The 17,811-nt window shown below is 40.1% G+C and overlaps 2 protein-coding genes across 2 annotated transcripts in view; one reads left to right on the forward strand and one right to left on the reverse strand.

The window, feature by feature from the left end:
• The first annotated feature begins 480 nt into the window (after positions 1–480).
• Cp (ceruloplasmin) overlaps positions 481–17,811 on the forward strand; it is a 34,224-nt gene continuing 16,893 nt past the window's right edge. Inside the window, exons 1-6 of the mRNA XM_027933678.3 lie at positions 481–626; positions 8,281–8,528; positions 11,529–11,741; positions 12,785–12,958; positions 14,547–14,801; positions 15,900–16,071. Of these exons, the coding sequence (XP_027789479.2) occupies positions 481–626; positions 8,281–8,528; positions 11,529–11,741; positions 12,785–12,958; positions 14,547–14,801; positions 15,900–16,071 (1,208 nt within the window). The remainder of the gene's footprint in view (positions 627–8,280; positions 8,529–11,528; positions 11,742–12,784; positions 12,959–14,546; positions 14,802–15,899; positions 16,072–17,811) is intronic.
• Hps3 (HPS3 biogenesis of lysosomal organelles complex 2 subunit 1) overlaps positions 15,737–17,811 on the reverse strand; it is a 56,414-nt gene continuing 54,339 nt past the window's right edge. Inside the window, exon 17 of the transcript XR_003582481.2 lies at positions 15,737–16,064. The gene's annotated coding sequence lies outside the window, so the exon portion shown is untranslated. The remainder of the gene's footprint in view (positions 16,065–17,811) is intronic.

Genomic DNA, 17,811 nt, shown 5'->3' on the forward strand with positions numbered 1-17,811 from the left:
AGTTACAACAAAGTTTTTATGGGAGTTAGCAGCCTGGAGTTTCAGAAATAATTAAGTGCTGCATGTTTTGACTCTTTTACATAATCTTTCTCCTGGTTTATTAAGAGCTCGCCGTATGCAGGGCACTGTACCCTGAAATATTGTTGGAGGAACAAAGAGAGCATTTAGAGATGTTCTCTGGCCTCCTGGAATTTACAGGATGAATGGAAGAAGACATAGAGTTATGCATACTCCCGACAATAACCATTGACTTTTTATTTGTAGACAGAGAAGCTTGGCGACTGAGACCTTTTTTTTCCCCACGCTGGATTTACGAGAACCGAACTGAATTGAAAAATGTTATTTGCTTTAACAAAACAATTTACTCTTGTGCAACATTAAATTGTGTCAATCAAGCAAACAAAGGAAGAAAGCCTTATTTATAAAATAGCCTGCTTCTGATTCACTTGATTGCTTCTCAGGTTCCAACAGGGAGACAAAATGAAGCTTTTGGTGCTTGGTGTTTTTCTGTTTTTCTGTAGTTCCCCAGCCTGGACAAAAGATAAGCGCTATTACCTTGGAATTATTGAAACAACTTGGAACTATAACTCCGACCGTGGGGAAAAGAAACTTGTTTCAGTTGACACGTAAGTCACTGTTTTTATTGTTTATGGGCCAAATTTGTAACTTAGCAATTTTTAAAAATAAGCCATTAAGAGGTAATATTTCTTTAATGTGTCCACTGCAAAATGTGGACTTGAAACTGGAGACATTTTAATCAGTCTCCTCTCCATCTCTGGCTGTTTTACATCAGGAGAACTGCCCTGCTGCCTCTCCAGGTCCTGGTGAACTTGTCAGCCTCCTATTTATTGACTCCTCTGGTTTATACACCTCCATCAGCATTCTATCTTTTTGTCTGTTGATACAAAAATTCTTTAAATAATGTCTGCATAAAATGCTATGCTCATGGGGGAGGCAGGAGAGGAGAGAAAGGGGAGTACTGGGGATGGAAATTGACCACATTATGATGTTATATTGTGTGCATGCACAGATAACTAACAACCAATAAAATGCAACAATTGAAGAAAAAGAATAAAAACCCTTTAACAAAAAAAAAAAAACTCTAAATGGAAAAAAAAATTTTATAACACCATTTACTGGTTATCAATAGTAAAGATGCCACATTTTTTAATCCTTCAGAACATCATTTACAGAAATAAAATATAGTTTTAACAAAATGATTCTACCTAATACTGGTCGGGTAATTCTGCACAGTGAATGAATGGGGGTAATCGGAGTCCATATTTGCAAAAAGGGATAAAAACATATTTCCCAGGACACATGTCCAGCTCTTGGTGGAGAGCTCAGCATGGTGTACACATACAAAAACATATATGATACTCAATGTTTTCCTGTCTCATTCGAAAGCCCCTTTATTTTAAACAATATTCACTATACAGAAAATAAGAAAGTAAAGTTCTCCTTGAAGTGTTTTATATGGAAGTTTCTCTCTATTGAGTTCATCTATTTTAATAATGTTAATTAAACATTTACCACCAAATGGAAATTTGTCATTTAAAACCAATATTCACTACATTAACAAATGTATTTTAATGGTGATAAAATACAATGAGTCCAATAACCAGCAGCTGCTAAGATTGTACCTTTACAAAATAGCTAAATAATTATGCCAAATTTTGTTAACTTGACTCTTAAGGATGGGTATATTCTATTCTGATTAATTGCATATATGGTTGAAATTGTTCACAGTAAAAAATAAATGCAAAACTAAGAATAACATCCAATTGCTACTTTATTAATTTAGTACTATGTGATTAGGATCACAGTAATAAAGACAACTAGTACATCTTACAATTATTAGTTTTTTAAAAAAAATGTTTTGAGATAGTATTCTTTTCTTAGGAGTATATTTTTACAGCTTAACTAGAAACATTACTTTGTATGGATTCAGGTTTTTCCTGAATAAAAGAATTAAATTACATGTGGTTTTTATTTCCAAGGAAAAGAGGTATCACTCAGTGGTGGAGCACTGGCCTGGTGTGGGCAAAGCCCTGGGTCTGATCCCTAGTACCTAAATAAATAAAGACATAAATTAAAATTTTTTTTCAAAAATAGAAGTACTGTCCTACTCCATGGTTTACTCACCCCCACCATGGTTCATGAACAAAAATCAGATCAGTTCATCAGGCATAAACTAAGGGCAAGGTTAGGCTCTGGCCATGCTCCAATAAAGAAATCTTTAATTCCAAAATTGGGAAACAGGAGAGTGAAGGAAGTTGGTAAGGATTTGGGTGGGTGGGGGGTGGTTCTTTTGTTTTTAAATACTCTCATGGCCTGTCTGTTCCTGGGAGGCTATAAAATGCATAAGTCTTGTTTATCCTGTTGTTCTTTGATAGGCACACTTAAGGATGCTTAAAAAGGAAAGTGATCCATCTTCCAGATAAGTTCAATCCTCTTTTTATCAATGTTCCATAACCTCCTGTGGCTTCAACAACAGCTTAGGGTTGTGTGAACTCTTGAAGAGACTGGCCACACCATCTGATTTTGTTTCTTTCATACATCTGAACAGCGATCAGTGCATCAGCATTTTGCCAGTTGCATGTTAAACGTCTTGTGTAGATGAGTGTAGCAGTGACCTCATGCTGCCTTTGTTGTCCCATAGTCGCAGCAAGTCCAGCCCAGTCAGTGAAAGATGAGCTGGTATCACCAGACAAAAGTGGCTTTCCTTCTCATGTGATGGCCAAAAAGAAGGGGAAATAAACAGGGGAAGTAGAAGGGGAGAGAACGCAAGACGTGCATTGGGTTGAGATCTGGATTTCAGTGTGATGTTGACCTTGAATGTACGTGGAGACAGCAGGAACTCCCTCTGCTATGGTGATGGGTACCTAAAACATTGGAGTCACTGAATAAATTATTTGTGAATCTATTACAAATAAATGAATGAAAGTCCTATAGGAAGTGGGAGAAATTAGAAGCTATGTTGTAACTTTCCCTTGCACCTTGGAGGGACATATTCATGCTGTAGAATAAACCAGGCAATGGATATGACAGGAAAGGTCAGCATAGGAGTTGGTTATACATAGATTAATAAAGTTCAAAACAAGTGGATATTTAAAGAGAAAAATGTATGGATTGTCTTTGTTTTGCTTGATTGGTCAGGAAAGAAAATAGAGTTTACCTCTCGGGATGAAAGCCAGTGTTATTTACTTCTAATAGGGGACAGTGGAAAGGGATTTCCTTGTATTGTAGTCCATGCTCCCATTTATTTGGGTCAGGCCTTATCTGTCCCTTAAAAAAACCTATAAGTTGTAGTTTCTGATTCTAAATTACTAATATTTAAATACGAATAAAAGACATACTCATATAAACAATTAGTAAATATAAGAGTGTGTTCTGGTTTCATAGTAGGTGTTAGTTCAATATTTATTAAATTAGTTGACTCTATAATAGTGAAAAATGATAATACTGGTATCTTCAGGTTATTTTGGTTTTCTGGTGACCTCCAAGAAGCTGGAATTAAGAGAACAATTCTTTAAGCCCAAGAACAGCCACCACAAAACCTTTTTAAACTTGACTTTGTAGGCTCCGACTTAGGCTTGGTGACTTTTCTCAACATATGGTTTTTACAAACTTTGATATCTAGTTTTTTGGTCATTGTTAGTTTGAAAAGCCAATGATATGATGAAGATGTCTATATAAGCAGACTAAGAAAAATAATAGCTCAAAATTTGAACAAAGAAACAGACAACAAACTAAAACTATATCCCCTTCATGGTATAATTATAATTATTATAATAATGTTGAGTGATTAGGATGCAAAAGTGTTCAACAATATTCATGTTTACTATGATTATCAGAAAAAAAAAAAAGGTGTCCTACCCCAGTAGAATCCTTGTTTAAGAAAACAGGGAAACAAGCAAAATATTTTTAGAGCGAAAACTTGAAGTGAAGGAATTTATTTTATTCCTATTAAAAGATAAACACATTAAGACGTTTTCAAGTTTATCTGAGCATTCAGCATTCATGAATATGGCCACATCATATGGCCAAACAGTTTACTGGGGCATGAAGTGCAGGAAAGGATACTTTTATGAGGTGTTTTTGGAAGTCAAATTAAGAGAATTGTTTGATGAACTGAAGAGAAAGGGTCCTACTTAGAGGTTAGTTGGCAGTTTCTGGTTGGTTAGACTTAAGTTTCAATTTTAATTTTTTGGTACCAGGAATTGAACCCAGGAGCACTCAACCACTGAGCCACATCCCCAGCCCTTTCTTGTATTTTATTTAGAGACAGAGTCTCACTGAGTTGCTTAGGGCCTTGCTAAGTTGCTGAGGCCAGTAGACTTAAGTTTTATAGTATTGTTTACATTAAATTGACTTTTGGTTTGCTTGTAGGAACCCAAAGTACTGGAGCCATCTCTGCCTAATGGCCTCCCAATTATGTTAATGCCTTTTCAAAAATAATGTAAAGCTTTTAAAAATGATACTTAAGAAGGTACAATTTTTAGCTAAAATTTTCCGAAAATTTCACTTACAATGACTCATTCTCTGAGGTTGCCAAGTGCCCAAATAGTCACAGCTAGTGTGCTGCAGACACTTCAGACAAGACAGCCTGTGTGAAGGAGATAATTAAAGTATAACATTTTGTACTTTTCAAGCTAACAACCTATTACCACAGTTTCCACTGGCCCCAAGAATGAAGCCAAAGCAAGGTTGGCCATTAGGTGTTATGTTCGCGCTGTGCTGGGGAAGCAAGGCCAGTCAGGACCTACAAACTCAGGGGAACTTGTTGAGTCTCTGCTGACTTCCTGTTTTCCTTAGGATTCCTGTCTGTGGTAGGCAGAATTTCTAAAATGGCCCCCTAAAGACCTTCCACACTAAATCTCCAGAACCTGTGAGGAGGATGAGCTGCCCCCCACCCCCAGGATTTCTGTGGCAGCCAACCTCAGGGAGGCTGCCAGGGAGGCCTCATCTAAAAGGGGAGTCCTCTAGAGGCAGAAGAGAAAGTGGAGAGATCAGAGACTGGGGGATTCCACACACTGCTGCTGACTGAGGTGGAAGGGGCACTTGAGAGGCATATGGGTGGGGTGGCCTTCAGGAACTGGGAGAGGTCCCAGCTGACAGCCACAAGCCAACAGGGATTCCAGTCCTCCAACCCCAACATCAACAACCTTCGTAATTTAGAAAGTGGGTTTTTCCACAAGGGCTTGGACAACTACTCAGTCAGACAAGCCCTCGATTTCAGCCTTGGGGTGCCCTGAACAGAGCCATGGGGTGCCAGACTCTGCCTCAGAACTGTGAGGTTACGAAATGTGATAACTAGGAGGGAAGTGTATCCACTGTAGTGAGTCCAAAGGAGAATTTGGCCACTGTCAACAGGAAGAATCATAATTAAATGTGAATTATTTGTTGGGTTCAAGGATTAACTATAATAAATTCTTTTGTCTGAATATTGGATGGCAAACTTCCTGCCAGCTTCCAGTAACTGACCCTTTGTCCCCAAGCTGTGCTCTTGAAATTAAATAGACATCCCCTAATGACCACTGGATATTCTTTTGGAGATAGATCATAAGCAAATAGACCCTCCCCCAAACTACCACACAAGGTGAAATATTTCCCAATTTGTGAAGGGGAACTTTCCCAATCAAAAGGCAAGATGGGAAAAACAGTTTGCATACCGCAATGTATAGAAAGAAACCCAAATACTAAAAACTCTGGTTCTATTATGGCTTCAGATCAATTTTAAAAGTAATTTTCTCATAAACATCCCAAAAAAACTCAGTGTAGAAAAAAAAATTAATCACAAATCTTGGACAATGAGCCTTCTATTTGGGAGAAATGATTAATACAGAAAAATACAATGAAAGCATTTTAACAAAGACCACTATAGCTTATTGAAATGGGATGTGATGTATACCTGAGTGCTTTTGAGTCACATTCAGAAAATATAAAAACACACTTAAGATTGGAAGGACTATTTTTAAACTTTGTTCTATGAAGGATGTGCTATCAACAAGGGATAGTGGAGCACAGATTAGAATCTCCATTAAATATCATCATACTAGGTCTCAGAAATAGGATGGTGTCCAGATGTTGAAGAAAGTTTATCCTGGGATTTAGACAAGCCTGTGTGAGATGGGTCTGCCCAAGGCTTTTCTGTCAGGACCAGAAAGGAGACTTTGAAGTTGCATCTGTGTGTGTGTGCCTGACCCAAATTGTCCTGGTCAGACCCCTCTCAGCAGAATGAGCAGATGAACCTCTGTTTCTAATCTCAGGGCTCTCGGCGCCTCACGGTGCTGCCTCCTGTCCTCCTGTCCAAACTCCTCCTGAGTTTGGGGAAGAGTCCACACCTGTGCTCTGCTCTTTTTCCACGTATTTCCACATCCTGAAGTCTTTCTGAACCATCCCCAGTTAGTGTTCTGTTTTGTTCTAACAGACTGGGAAACTGCAGCAAACAACCCAAAGGTAAAAACAAATAGGGGGAAAGTGGCATACAAAAAGAAATGTCACTTTATTCTTCTAGCTTCCGGCTTGGTCTTCCCCCCAGGATGGGTTTGGAGGGACCGGGAAACCATCTCAGTCATTTCTTCAGGGAACAATTCTGCCTCCTTTAGAGATCCTGGGGTTTATGCAATCCAGGAAAGTGGAGGTTCCAGGTGTGCTGGTGAGATGAGATGCTCCTAGCAGGAGCTACGGGCCATCTGAAGAAGATGGCTCTATTATTACCAATGCCTGCTATCTCTGCCCACATTCAACCACCAGGACCATCGGCACGTCCCCATGCTCCCTGACCACAGCACTCAGGCCTAATCTGTGCAATTGCCACCAGCAGAGGTCTGGCCACTACCTGGGTATGGCCTGGAAACAGAACTTTGCACCCCTAGGTCTCAAGGTATCAGGGAATCTCATCTCCACTGGGACTGGTCTACTCTCTTCCCCTCAACCTCAGAAGCTCTGCTACCCAGGTTTCCCCTAAACCTAGTGCAACCCGCCTGTTCCAGAACCCACCAGGATGTCAGCTAAGAAGGGCAACTGCCTGAGCCCCAGGCCCACAGGATCAGAACCACAAATCTAGGCCCGAAGGAGTTTGCACTCCACCAAAAACTCCACCGAAATGCCTCATCGATGTCCATACACAGAAAACTTGAGAAACATTGAGCCAGAGCCCTAGGCTTTTGGAAAACAAGATCTTTAAATTCTGCAACAATGGAATTCCAGAGCTCCTGGACAAAACCTGTTTTTGTTGAAGAAGGGAAGGGAAAAAAAAAAAAAAAAACACAGCTCACTCCCTCGGATGAGTTTGCAGCTGAGGATGCATGACAAAGTGTATTCCTCAGTCAGGTGATTCAGGCCCGCAAGTGTTAGTGGAAAATGTAACAGGTCAAGGATCACTGAGATGAAGGAGGCAAGACACACACATGCACACTCACACACACAAATACAAACTCAAGATCGTCAGCCCAAGTGTGAGCAGGTTTTGTTCAAGTGGAAGACAGCTGTGTTGTGGAGGGGCCGTTCAAAGTCCAGACTTACATGTCCACATGGCATTGCCCACAGATGGGTCCCATGGAGCCATCCAGAACCTTCAGTTAAGGCCAATAATGTAAAAAATCAGCTTAAGTTTGAGACTTCCATTTCTTTTTCCCCCCTGGATACTATTTATTATGCTGATTTATTTAGGAAAGACTTAAGCAGCTATTAATCAGCACTAATCAGAATATAAACATTCAATGGTTAGTATCTGCAGTAATAAGGGTTTAAAAAAAACACAAAGCTAATTCAAATCCAAAGGTGATTTTAAAACCCACACATATTGCGAGCTTAAGCTCTGGCCATGATTTAAGGGTGTTAAAAGAAATAAAAAGGAGAGAATTAATAAAGTTTCACTAATTTTAGATATATACTTACAAATTTTGAAGTCTCAAATATCCAGGTTGATTGCTTATAAACTCTAGTTGATTTTTTCCTATAGCTAAGAGAAGCATCATAGTGAAAAGTCCCTTCGTTATATGCTAAATTTTAATATTTCACTTTAATTTTGTATTCAATTTCATAAAACCTCTGTTTTTATAGGAACATATTTTTGTGAGGCCTTCAAATGGCACATCCGTCACCTGACGTGAAACACCTCACATAATTAAAGCAGCAGGATTAACTGCCAGCCCTCTGTTTTTGTACAATGGGCAAATATTTAATGCCATGTGGTTATATTGTTTCTCTTTCATTATTTGCTATCCCCAGAAAATCTGGCATCTGATGGAGTTGTCTTCTTTTTCTTTGCAGAGAGCATTTCAATTTCTATCTTCAAAACGGCCCAGACCGAATTGGAAGAACATACAAAAAGGCCCTTTATAATCAGTACACAGACGGAACCTTTAAGACAACCGTAGAAAAGCCAGCCTGGCTCGGGTTTTTAGGCCCTATCATCAAAGCTGAAGTTGGAGATAAAGTTTATGTACACTTGAAAAACTTTGCCTCTAGGCCTTACACTTTCCATGCACATGGATTAACTTACTATAAGGAGCATGAGGGTAAGTTCAACTCACATGGTAACTGGGATTTCCTTTCCTTTGTTTTTTAGTATGAAAACTCCTAAAATGTCGACTCCCCTCCTGGATGATACCTGTAACTGTATCATTTAGATCTGAACTATTTTAATAGCAGGTTAATTTGGGTTCATCATAAGTATGTATGTTTCTCCTGGTTGTGTGAGTTGTGTAAGTGAGTGTTCTGGATTTCTGGGTAGACTCTGATACTGAGAGTCCCTGAGACTTTGGCCAGTGCCCATACAGCCAGTCAGAATGAGAGAAATTGACCATGTACCTTAATGGCAATTATCAAGAATACAAATAACAATAAGTGTTGGTGAAGATGTGGGGGAAAAGGCACACTCATTCATTGCTGGTAGGACTGCAAATTGGGGCAATCACTCTGGAAAGCAGAATGGAGATTCCTCAGAAAACCTGGAATGGAACCACCATTTGACTCAGTTATCTCACTCCTTGGTTTATATCCAAAGGACTTAAAATCATCATCAGAAACATGGTCACTTCAATGCTAATAGCAGTTCAATTCACAATAGCTAAGCTATGGAACCAACTTAGGTGCTCTTCAAGAGATGAATGGGTAAAGAAAATGTGGTGTATATATACACAATGGAATATTACTCAGCCATAAGAAGAATGAAATTATGGCCTTTGCCAGTAAATGAATGAAACTGGAGATTATCATGCTAATTGAAATAAGCATGTTCAGGTGCCGGGAGGGAAGAACAGAAATCCATTGGATTAGACAAAGGGGAATGAAGGGAAGGGAGAGAAGATGGGATAGGAAAGACAGTAAGTAGAATGAATCGGACATAACTTTCCTATGCTCATATGTGAATACATGACCAGTGTAACTTCACATCATCTTTAACCACGAGAATGGAAAGTTATACTCCATGTATGTATACTATGTCAAAATGTACTCTATTGTCATGAATATCTAAAAAGAACAATTTTAGGTTGTGGCTCAGTGGCAGAGCACTCACCTAGCATGTGCGGGGCCCTGGGTTCGATCCTCAGAACCACATAAAAATAAAATAAAGGTATTGTGTCCAACTACAACTCAAAAATAAAATAAAAGAACTTTTTTTAAAGAACAATTTTAATAAATAAATAAATAAATTTTTTAAAAAGACATTTTAAAAGCCTAGAAGAGATGGAAATCCAAAGGGAAGAGAAAGAAGTGAGGGTGCAGACTGCCTTCACTCTGACATCCCTACCCAGGATCACATATGGCTGCCATCCTAACTCTGGATGTACTCCACCCCAATGAAGGTGGCATGAGCAGTCTCATAGTATCAACCAAACAGTACCCATGGCTGGGTGACCTAGAGTCACCTCTGCAGCACCATTAGCAGAAAACCATTTGAATATAGCACTTGGCAGCTTTTAGGGTGGAGTGTGAAGAACACAGGTGAGGTTTAGTCCTGTGGTCTGATTCTTAGCACAGTTTGAGGATCCCTTATTCCAAATGCTTGGGGCCAGGGTGTTTTGAATTTGGGGGTTTTCATACACATAATGAGATATCTTACGGATGGGACCCAAGTCTAAACATGAAATTCATTTGTTTCACATATACCTTATACACATAGCCTGAAGATAATTTAGCATTTTTCAGTAATTCTGTGCATGAAATGAAGTTGCAAGGTATGGAATTTTCTTCTTGTCGCCTCAAGTTAGTCCTCAAAAATTTTCAGATTTTGGAGCATTTTGCATTAGGACTGTTCAACTTGTACTTGATGACATGAAAAGAGGTAGTATTTTGTTATGGTCAAGGCAAGGGCTTTGAGATGAATAGACCAAGGTTAGTCCCAGGTTTGCCTCTTAGTGTCCAAGTGGTTTTTGGCAAGTTTAAATGGTCTGTGCTTCAGTTTCCTTGTCTATTAAATAGGGCTAATCAGAGTTCATAGTAACAGCTGAATAAACATCAGCTATTATCATAAACAAAAGTGGAGGTCAAGCTACAGTTCATTGACATTACAAGGATCAAGTCTGGAAAAGAATTTAGATGAGTTCTGATTATTGGCTTTTTGTTGTTGTTGTTGTTTGTTTGTTTATTTGTTTGCTTTTTAGTACTGGGATTGATCCATATCCCAAGCCCTTTTTTTAATATTTTATTTAGAGACAGGGCCTCGCTAAATTGCTGAGGCTGGCTTTGAACTCGTGATTCTCTGTCTACTTCAGCCTCCTGAGCCACTGAGATTTCAGGTGTGCCCCACCATGCCTGGCTCATCTTTTTTTTTCTAAAGAGACAGCATGTTAGGAAATGAGCATTTATTTTTAAAGTGTAATAATGGTGTTGTGGTTTTGTTAAACAAAATTTAAGTTCTTATCATTTAGAGATAGCTACTCAGGCATTTCTAAATGAAATATGATGTCTGGAATGTCTTTTAAAAGAATTCAATATTGCCAGGGATAAGAGTGAGTGGGTTGCAGATGAAACAAGACTGGCTTTGAGTTTATCATTGCTGGTGCTAGGTTGATAGGTATGTTAAAGACTCATTGACTTTTGGAGGTACCTAGAGATTCATCTTAGCTTCTGCATGCTTAAAATGTTCCAAAATTAAGTGTAAAACATTTTGGGGGAAGTTTCATAGTTACTTCACAGACAACAATCTGATGTCGTGTCACAAGTTTAAAGTGGTAGGAGAGGGTAGTCATTTTGCTCAAACCTTCATACTGTGACCCCAAAGTAAAAGTTGTTCTTTAAATTATAAAGTAAAAGTCACATTCTTCCTTACATATCTATTATGGCCCCTTAAAGACTCAGTCAAGTATAAAAACAATAACAATTCCTGTGAAGCTTCTAGACCCCCTAGCCATTAGCCTCTCATTTTTTCAGGGTTCATTTTTTCAGGACACTACTGTATCCCCAAGGGCACTTATGAGATGCTGAATGTTTACTGAAGGAATTAATGGCCGATTTGTATACCCGTGGTGAAGTTCAAACACATTCCCTCCATCTCCAATGATGCTTCTTCCTAGGGGCCATCTACCCTGATAACACCACCAACCTTCAAAGAGCAGATGACAAAGTGCTTCCAGGAGAGACCTACACGTACATGGTGCTTGCCACGGAGAACCACAGCCCTGGGGAAGGTGACGGCAACTGCGTGACGCGGATCTACCATTCCCACATCGATGCTCCGAAAGACATTGCCTCGGGGCTCATCGGACCTTTAATAGTCTGTAAAAAAGGTACCTTTCTCTTGACTGGCCAAAGACAGGGACGCGGTTTATTTTTAGACATCCATCAAGTCTCCTTCATTGAGGCTGAAGAGGTGAGGGAGGGGGTGAGCCTAGAACAGGGGAAGGGGAGGAGATGAAGGCGTAGCAAGGGCAAGGGGAAAGCCTGAAAGGCAGGGCTCCTGGGGGTAGGTCTGCTCTAACTCCAGCAGGGGTGTCCTGCAGAGATGCATGACTTAACCACGTGTGACCGCCCCCCTCCAGTGGCAATCTATGGTGACAAATCTGTAATCATCTGCATTATGCTGTGCCACAGTCTGGCTGGGCACAAATCAGGAGCCACTGAAGCAGGAACAAACTTTATTTTTGAACTCCACCAGCAACTCCTCCCAAAGGCCACTTGGCTCCTCCAGGAACCAGCCACCGGAAATATATCCTCCGGAAATCCCTCCTCCTGCACTTCTCCAACCAATGGGAACTCCCGGAGGAATCCCGGGAATCCCCACCAGAACTCCGAAGTAGTGCGAGAACTCAAAAGTAGCAGCCCAGGCAGATAGTAATGCCTCGCCTGTCAATCAATACTGTTGGCAAAATGCCAGGGGCCATACAGACTCGGCCATAGCTCTCAGCAAGGCTGGTAAATACAGCCTTGGTGGTGTCTATTTGTAATACGGTGAAAAGGGCACCTGAGCACAAGAGCTCAGATTCCATGATTGGCAATCATTAGGCACTGGCAAAGTCTCGCCATGTGGCTCTATGCTCTGGGAGATGGAGAGGCAATGCTGAGTGCCCACCTTCCCATTTGCCAAAAAGCACAGGGACGTGGCCAGTGGATGTGCAGATACACCAGTGACCCCAAAGGCAGGATACCAAACCCCAAAGACAGGATACCATTTCCATGCCTACAGAATACAAGTGACTGGTCCAGATAAGAGGCTTATTAGGAAAATGAATATTACACTTAAAACAACAAAAAAACTATAAATCACCTGAAAACACAAGTCAAAACAAATGCTAAAATTTTAGATCTACTGAAGCAGAAATTTTCACTTCAGATTCTCTAGATAAGGAGAAAGAAAAGAACATCGATCAAGAATTTGTGGTGATGTTTTCTGTGGTGGATGAAAACCTGAGCTGGTACCTAGAAGACAACATTAAAGCTTACTGCTCGGAGCCAGACCGAGTGGACAGAGACAATGAGGAATTCCAGGAGAGCAACAGGATGTACTGTAAGCACTGGATTCTCCACTTGACTTTGCTTCCCGTGAGCAATCAATTCTGCTAGGTCGATTCCCTTGCATAAGCAATGAATTCTAATCTGTGGCCTTGATCGCAAAGTGTACTGGACACGTGACCTGGACTCCATCTAAACAGGTCAAAATTAAAACCCTAAACCAGCTAAGCTAGATAAACCAACTGTCCACAAACCAATAAGGGCAAAATTAGAGTTAATGCATGTGTACATTACATTTATGTATTTATTTAGACTCCAAGCCCATTCTAGAAATTATTTGAGGTGGCAAATTGATTATTAAACCAAATGCTTAAAAATTATACTTTTAAAGTACCTAACAGTAATTAAGAAAACAGTTCAAATCCCTAGTTCCAAAAAGTATCCTTTTAAATGCTACCTCGCCCCCACCAGGGCCCTCTCTACATCATTCCAACTGTATTTTAGTTCACTTTCCATCTTCTAGAAATGCCTTTTTTTTTTTTTTACAACTTACTCTTTTTCTTAATCCTCAGACACAAAATAATGAACTTAGAAAGATTATCTCTCCCTCAGAATTTGCATGAGAAATCAAATACCCTTAACACTAACTAGGCCAGTAAGAATAGATTTTTGTTTGTGTTTAGCTTCTTCAAAATAATCTTTGCTCAGAAACAAAGAAAACAAACAAAAATAACTGTACTCCCAAAGTAGAAAAATAAACTAATTACATACATGTCCTTAGTTTCCAGTTTTTGCTTATAAAAAACCGGGGCTGACCCGAGGGTCCCCTTTCCATACTTTGATCTTGCCTACGCTATGTGCTAACAGAAACAGATATTAGAAAAAGATGCTCAAACTTCCAGTCTGTATAGGTTTGGTGAATTGACAATCATCTGTGAACTGATGATCCCTCCCAGCACTGATTTCTACCTAGGAAATTTCCGAAATGACCCAGTTTGAACAATGACCCATACAGGTCTCAAGTCACACAACTTTTAACTTTTATGTCTTCGTGGCCATGGTCCTTGGTCCTGGCTCTCCTTCCTCTGCATTCTTCTTTTCCTCTTTCATATTTCTTTCAAATTTGCCTTGTAATCTTAAAAAAATAATGTTAAAGCTTTTCTTGTTTTCTTATTATAAAAGAAATTTATAGTAGAAAATTAGAAAAATTCTGATAAGCAAAAAAACAAAACAAAACAAAAAAACTTTAAATCATCCACACTACCCCTACCAACATGACCAATAATCGATTGACTACCAAATAACCTCCAATCTTTTTTCTGTATGTGTGCAGGTATTATATATATGCATGTGTCTATGAACACATTTTCATTTACAAACACAAATACTTACAACTAGGGTATATAGTTGATGACTAAGAGAGCAAATAGGTTTTATCTTCAGTGAATTCAGTCTGAATTCAGGTCCAAAATGGAAGAGCTCTGCCATCAACTAGCCAAGTGTGACATGAAAATGGGAGGGAGGAACAGCTGCTCCTGAGCTGGTATTTTCTATCCTGAGCTGATTCTTTTTCTGTGGAGGTAACATATTACTATCACAGGCACCCCTGGGCATTAGTCACAAACTCTGCTCTCGACTTGCAGCTGTGAATGGATACACTTTTGGAAGTCTGCCAGGACTCTCCATGTGTGCAGAAGACAGAGTAAAATGGTACCTTTTTGGTATGGGTAATGAAATCGATGTGCATTCAGCTTACTTCCATGGGCAAGCACTGACCAACAAGAACTACCGTGTGGACACAATCCATCTCTTCCCTGCTACGCTGTTTGATGCTTTTATGGTGGCCCAGAACCCTGGAGAATGGATGCTGAGTTGCCAGAACCTAAACCATCTGAAAGGTAGGACACCTTTGCCTGAACTTGGCTGTCAGCTGATAAGAGTTATATATCTTGGGCTGGGATTTGTGGCTCAGTGGTAGAGCACTTGCCTAGCACGTGGGAGGCCCTGGGTTTGATCCTCAGCACCATATAAAGATAAATAAATAAAACAAAGGTATTGTGTCCATCTACAACTAAAAAAAAAATATTTAAAGAAAAACAAATTATGTCTCAGTTGCTACACTAACAGGGTGATCATGCGGAATCAAAGTCTAACTGTAAAATGTCCTTGGAATAATCTGAGCTTTGAACTGGTATCCTAGTTTTATCCCATAATGATACGTATCATGGTGTAATAAAAAAAAAAAACTGAAAGCCTGGTATGTTTATAAAGTAATGAGGTCTGAAAAGATAATAAGTCCTGGAAAAGAATAATTGATCCTGCCTTGAAAGCATAATATTGCATACAGTTTTTCAGTTTTGTAAAACATACAATATTGGAAAAACCAGATCCATTTATTATGCTGATAATCAACCTGGTTTTTGGCTTGTCACATGTAGCCAGCTTTGTTCCTTATTTGTGACTACCTATTCCTTTCCTTAACTTGATAAATCCCTCCTGTGTCTCCTTAATAGAAGGCAATAAAAATATTCCCTATCTTTGAAAACTATTTGTGAGATTGATCTCCCAAGGAAATTAGGCATAACCTGGGCTCCCTTATTACCCAGAACTCCAGACGCAACTGCTTGTAGCAAACATGCATGATTCTCAGGAGGCCCAGCAGGTGCGGAGCTATTTTGTGAGAACAATAGTCTGTGCTCATTCTAGTCCTCCTTCTCCTGCCTCTACCTCATGAGATATGTCAGAGTCCCTCTTCCTTGCTTATCTATGGATTTGTCCTTTTTCCCTCCTCAAAAGAACTCCCCAGTGCCCTCCCACAGAAATTGGTACCACATTTTGGAAACACATGTGTTTAATGTCTCTAAGCTGTATGTGCATAAAAAGTAGATGTCTTTTTAAAAGTTTGAATTCTAAATAAAACTTGCAGCAGCATCTGCAGGGAAATAGGAGAGAGATACTTTGGATCCATTAATGAAGCCTCTTTGCTGTCCTCCCAGCCGGTTTGCAGGCCTTTTTCCAGGTTCGTAACTGTAGGGAGCCCTCCTCCGAAGACAACATCCGGGGGAAACACGTGAGACACTACTACATTGCTGCTGAGGAAATCATCTGGAATTACGCTCCCTCCGGTATAGATATCTTCACCAAAGAAAATTTAACAGCTCCTGAAAGGTAATCCCCCAAAAATTATTATTTCAAAACTTGCTCCATCCAAAATTTTTTTTAAATCATAAAGAACTGATTCAGCAAATTAAAATTTTAATCAGTATTGATACCAAATAGCTAGACTACTATTTATGCTGCTTGTTATAAGAGACTGTGTTTGAGAACGGACATTTGAGTCTATCCAAAAAAAATGGGTTCAAATGTTATGAAATGCTCAACAAAGTCCTAAGAAAACACTGAGTGCATTTAGAGACATGGATTAATTTTCTTTGCATTTTTTAAAACAGTCTAGCAGCTCTGAATATGTCAACAATATTGTACAACATTAGACATAGACAGCACTACTGCCTATGCCCAGAACTTTCTTATCATCCCAAATGGAAACTCTGTATTCATTAAAACCCCCCATTTCATCTTTGCCATGACCCCTGACAACTCTATTCCACTTTTTATCCTTATGACTTTGTCTCTTCTGGGTGACTCATATAAGTGGAATCATACCACATTTCTCCTTTTGTGTGAGATTTATTTCACTTAGCGTAGTGTTTTCAAGATCTAGCCACATTATTGCATGTATCAGAATTTCATTCCTCTTTAAGATGCAACCATATTCCCACTGTATGTGTACACTGTATTTTGTTTGTTTATTCATTGGTTAAAGGACATTGGGGTAGTTTCTACCTTTTGGCTCTTGTGACTAATGCAGCTGTGAACATTGGTGTGCAAATACCTGTTCCATTTCCTGCTTTCTGTTCTTTTGGGTAGCCATCCAGGAGTGTGACTTCTTAGTTTTTGAGGAACTACCCAGATGTTTCCCACAGTGGCTGCACCATTTTACACACCTAAAAGATGCATTCAAGGGTCCCAGTTTCTCCACATCCTCACCAACGCTTGTTGTTTTCTTCTTCTTTCAGTAGTAGCCTCTTGTGTGTGAGGAGATAAAGTGGTTTTAATGAGGCGATGGTTGGAGAATGCCATGAGATTATGCCCCTCGCCTGCCTTCTCTGTTCAGGCATCAGTGCCTCAGAGAAGTCCTGTCTGCCACCCATCTTACAAATCACACAGCAAGTTGGTACCTGGGCCTGCTGGCTCCACTCATGTCTGTGGCTCCTGAAGACTTGAGTCCCAGGCTCCCCTGACTTCCAGATGTGGCGACTCTCACAGCTCCATCTCCAACCCAGAAGGGTCTTCTTGTACATTTCAAATTTCTTAGTGACACCTCCACTTGGAGGAGGCCCATCCAACTCCGCACGTCTAAACCTGAATTCATTGTTTCCTGCATAGAACTGTTTCCTCCTCTCTCAGCGAATGACATTGCCAACTACCTGTGAACCCATTTGTCCACATGCTGGAGTCCAAAGCCTGAGTGCCATCCTTGTTTCCCTTGCTCTTCCACCAATCCCTCCTCCTCCCCCATCAAGCATTACTTTGGGGTATCCTAAATGTCTCTGAAAGCTGTCTAATCCTCTCCTCCTCTTTGCCAATGTCTCTGAAGTCAACACCACCTTCCACTGAAAGCAACCCTCTGACTGGCCTTTCTCTTGCAGTCTGGCATGTCCCCACACACTCTCCAGGCAGCTGTCTGCAGGGTCCTCCTAAAACATTAAGCACCCATGCTTAAGTGCTTCAGCACTGCCCTTAACTAGGTCCTCTTACCCAGCCCCCATCTCTCCAAGCCTCTTTATTTACTCCTCGCCATGCCCTACATGTTTGCTTCTGCTGTGTCCCTAGACCATCCCTGCTTTC

This window comes from Marmota flaviventris, chromosome 8, assembly GCF_047511675.1.
Source record: "Marmota flaviventris isolate mMarFla1 chromosome 8, mMarFla1.hap1, whole genome shotgun sequence".
Taxonomy (NCBI): Eukaryota; Metazoa; Chordata; class Mammalia; order Rodentia; family Sciuridae; genus Marmota; species Marmota flaviventris.